The 2823-nt window shown below is 42.5% G+C and overlaps 1 protein-coding gene across 1 annotated transcript; it reads left to right on the top strand.

Annotated features, from left to right (window-relative positions):
- Positions 1 to 655: 655 nt before the first annotated feature.
- On the top strand, positions 656 to 2527 carry LOC118852398 (T-complex protein 1 subunit zeta-like). Its single transcript, XM_036762130.1, has one exon. The coding sequence runs from the start codon at positions 656 to 658 to the stop codon at positions 2249 to 2251; it is 1596 nt and encodes a 531-aa protein (XP_036618025.1). The 3' UTR covers positions 2252 to 2527.
- Positions 2528 to 2823: the final 296 nt, after the last annotated feature.

The following is a 2823-nucleotide window of genomic DNA, read 5'->3' as shown; positions in this document are numbered from 1 at the left end:
TTGTCTTAAAGAGGGAGTAACTTAATTAGTTAGATATAGAAATCCAACTCTCTAGGAAGTAGTATGTAGGAGGGAAAAGGAGACAGAAAAAGGGAGAGTGTGGATAGAAGAGAGGGAAGAAGATGTAAGGGTAAAGGGGAAAATAAGGGAGAGGGATGATAGAAGAGAGGACAGATGGAAGGAGATGGTGGTCCAAAGTAAAACTCTAGTAAGGAGGGAAATGGAGAAAGAGGAGAGAGAAGCATAAACAGCAAAAAATAGGATGGAGAGAAAGGCACAGATAGTAATCATAACTGTGAATGTGAATGGACTGAACTCTCCCATAAAATGCAATTGGATAACAGAGCAGATTGAGAACTATAGTCCTAAAATATGTTGTTTATAACAAACACATTTGAAACAATGGGATGCACAGAGAGTAAACATAAAAGGCTGGAGCAGATTATATAATGTTTCAGCTGAAATTAAAAAAAAATGGGGGTAGCAATCCTGACCTCGGACAAAACAAAAGCAAAAATAGATCTAATTAAAAGAGATAAGGAAGGAAACCACATCTTGCCAAAAGGTACCATAGACAATGAAGTAATGTAAATATTAAACATATATCCCTTGCGCCGGCCTCCTCTTCGTCCTCCGCCGCCGCCGCTCCGCAGTCATGTCGGCCGTGAAGGCGCTGAACCCCAAAGCTGAGGTGGCCCGGGCCCAGGCGGCGCTGGCCGTGAACATCAGCGCAGCCCGGGGGCTGCAGGACGTGCTGAGGACCAACCTGGGGCCCAAGGGCATCATGAAAATGCTTGTTTCCGGGGCAGGAGACATCAAGCTCACCAAGGATGGCAACGTGCTGCTGCACGAGATGCAAATTCAACACCCAACAGCCTCCTTGATAGCAAAAGTAGCTACAGCCCAAGATGACATTACTGGTGACGGCACCACTTCAAATGTTCTCATCATTGGGGAGCTGCTGAAGCAAGCTGATCTCTACATCTCTGAAGGTCTGCACCCTCGAATCATAACGGAAGGGTTTGAAGCTGCCAAGAACAAGGCCCTTGAAGTCTTGGATCAAATCAAAATAAGCAAAGAAATAGATAGAGAAATACTCATTGATGTGGCCCGAACATCCCTGCGCACCAAAGTCAATGCTGATCTGGCCGATGTGCTGACAGAGGCTGTGGTAGATTCAGTTTTGGCCATCAGAAAACCAGGTGAACCTGTTGATCTTTTCATGGTAGAGATCATGGAGATGAAGCATAAATCAGATACTGATACAACGTTGATCAGAGGACTGGTTTTGGACCATGGTGCCCGACATCCTGATATGAAGAAAAGAGTAGAAGATGCTTACATCCTTACCTGCAATGTATCATTAGAATATGAAAAAACAGAAGTGAATTCTGGATTCTTTTACAAAAGTGCGGAGGAAAGAGAGAAGCTGGTAAAAGCAGAAAGAAAATTCATTGAAGATAGAGTAAAGAAAATAGTAGAACTGAAAAGAAAAGTGTGTGGTGATTCAGACAAAGGATTTATTGTTATTAATCAAAAGGGAATTGACCCATTTTCTTTAGATGCTCTCGCAAAAGAAGGTATAGTGGCCCTCCGCAGAGCAAAGAGAAGAAATATGGAGAGGTTGACTCTTGCATGTGGTGGGATGGCTATGAATTCTCTAGATGACTTGAATTCTGATTGTTTGGGACATGCAGGGCTTGTCTATGAATACACACTGGGGGAAGAAAAGTTCACCTTTATTGAGAAATGCGGCAACCCTCGATCTGTCACTTTGTTGATCAAAGGACCAAATAAGCACACGATTACACAGATCAAGGATGCAGTGCGGGATGGTCTGCGAGCCGTTAAGAACGCTATTGAAGATGGCTGTGTGGTTCCTGGTGCTGGTGCAGTGGAAGTAGCCGTAGCTGAAGCTCTCATTAAACATAAGCCCAATGTCAAGGGAAGGGCCCGTCTTGGAGTCCAAGCTTTTGCTGATGCACTGCTCATTATTCCCAAGGTTCTTGCTCAGAACTCTGGTTTTGACCTTCAGGAAACACTAGTTAAGATACAGGCTGAACATTCAGAATCAGGACAACTTGTTGGTGTTGATTTAAAGACAGGTGAGCCGGTTATTGCGGCCGAAGCTGGCATCTGGGATAAGTATTGTGTCAAGAAGCAGCTGCTTCACTCATGCACTGTAATTGCCACCAACATCCTCCTGGTTGATGAGATCATGCGAGCTGGAATGTCGTCTCTGAAAGGTTGATGTGAAGGTTTCCATTGCGATGAGCTGAATCATGAAGGCCCTACACAAAGAACCACAAAGTATGTCTGGCGGCGGAGTTTTCCTTCCCAGCCGCCAAAGGATTTTCCAAAGAATAATTGTTTTTCTTACTGTTGCAGTGAAACTGGTCTCTAAAACGGAAATGACTGGCCCCTGTTCTTCAAATGTAAGGTCCTGAAATTGATTCCAGTATTTATTTTTTTTAATTGCACTGAGACCTATAATTAAAGCTGCAGTCCTTTTCACCCAAAAAAAAAATATTAAACATATATGCACTGAGTTGGATAGCATTAAAATTCTTAGCAAAGAAGTTAAGGGAATTGCAGGAAGAAATAGATAATAGAACTATACTAGTGCGGGTCCTCCCTTTATCAAAACTAGATAAATCTAACCACAAAATGAAGAAAAAAAAATTAAAGAAATGGATAGGATTTTAGAAAAATTGGGTATGGTTGACCTACGGAGAAAACTGAATGGGGATAGAAAGGAATATAACTTTTCTCAAGAGTAGATGGCACTTACACAAAAATTGATCATGTATTAGGGCATAAGAC

The sequence above is a fragment of the Trichosurus vulpecula genome, chromosome 5 (assembly GCF_011100635.1).
Source record: "Trichosurus vulpecula isolate mTriVul1 chromosome 5, mTriVul1.pri, whole genome shotgun sequence".
NCBI lineage: Eukaryota > Metazoa > Chordata > Mammalia > Diprotodontia > Phalangeridae > Trichosurus > Trichosurus vulpecula.
This window is presented reverse-complemented; position numbering and strand designations above follow the sequence as displayed.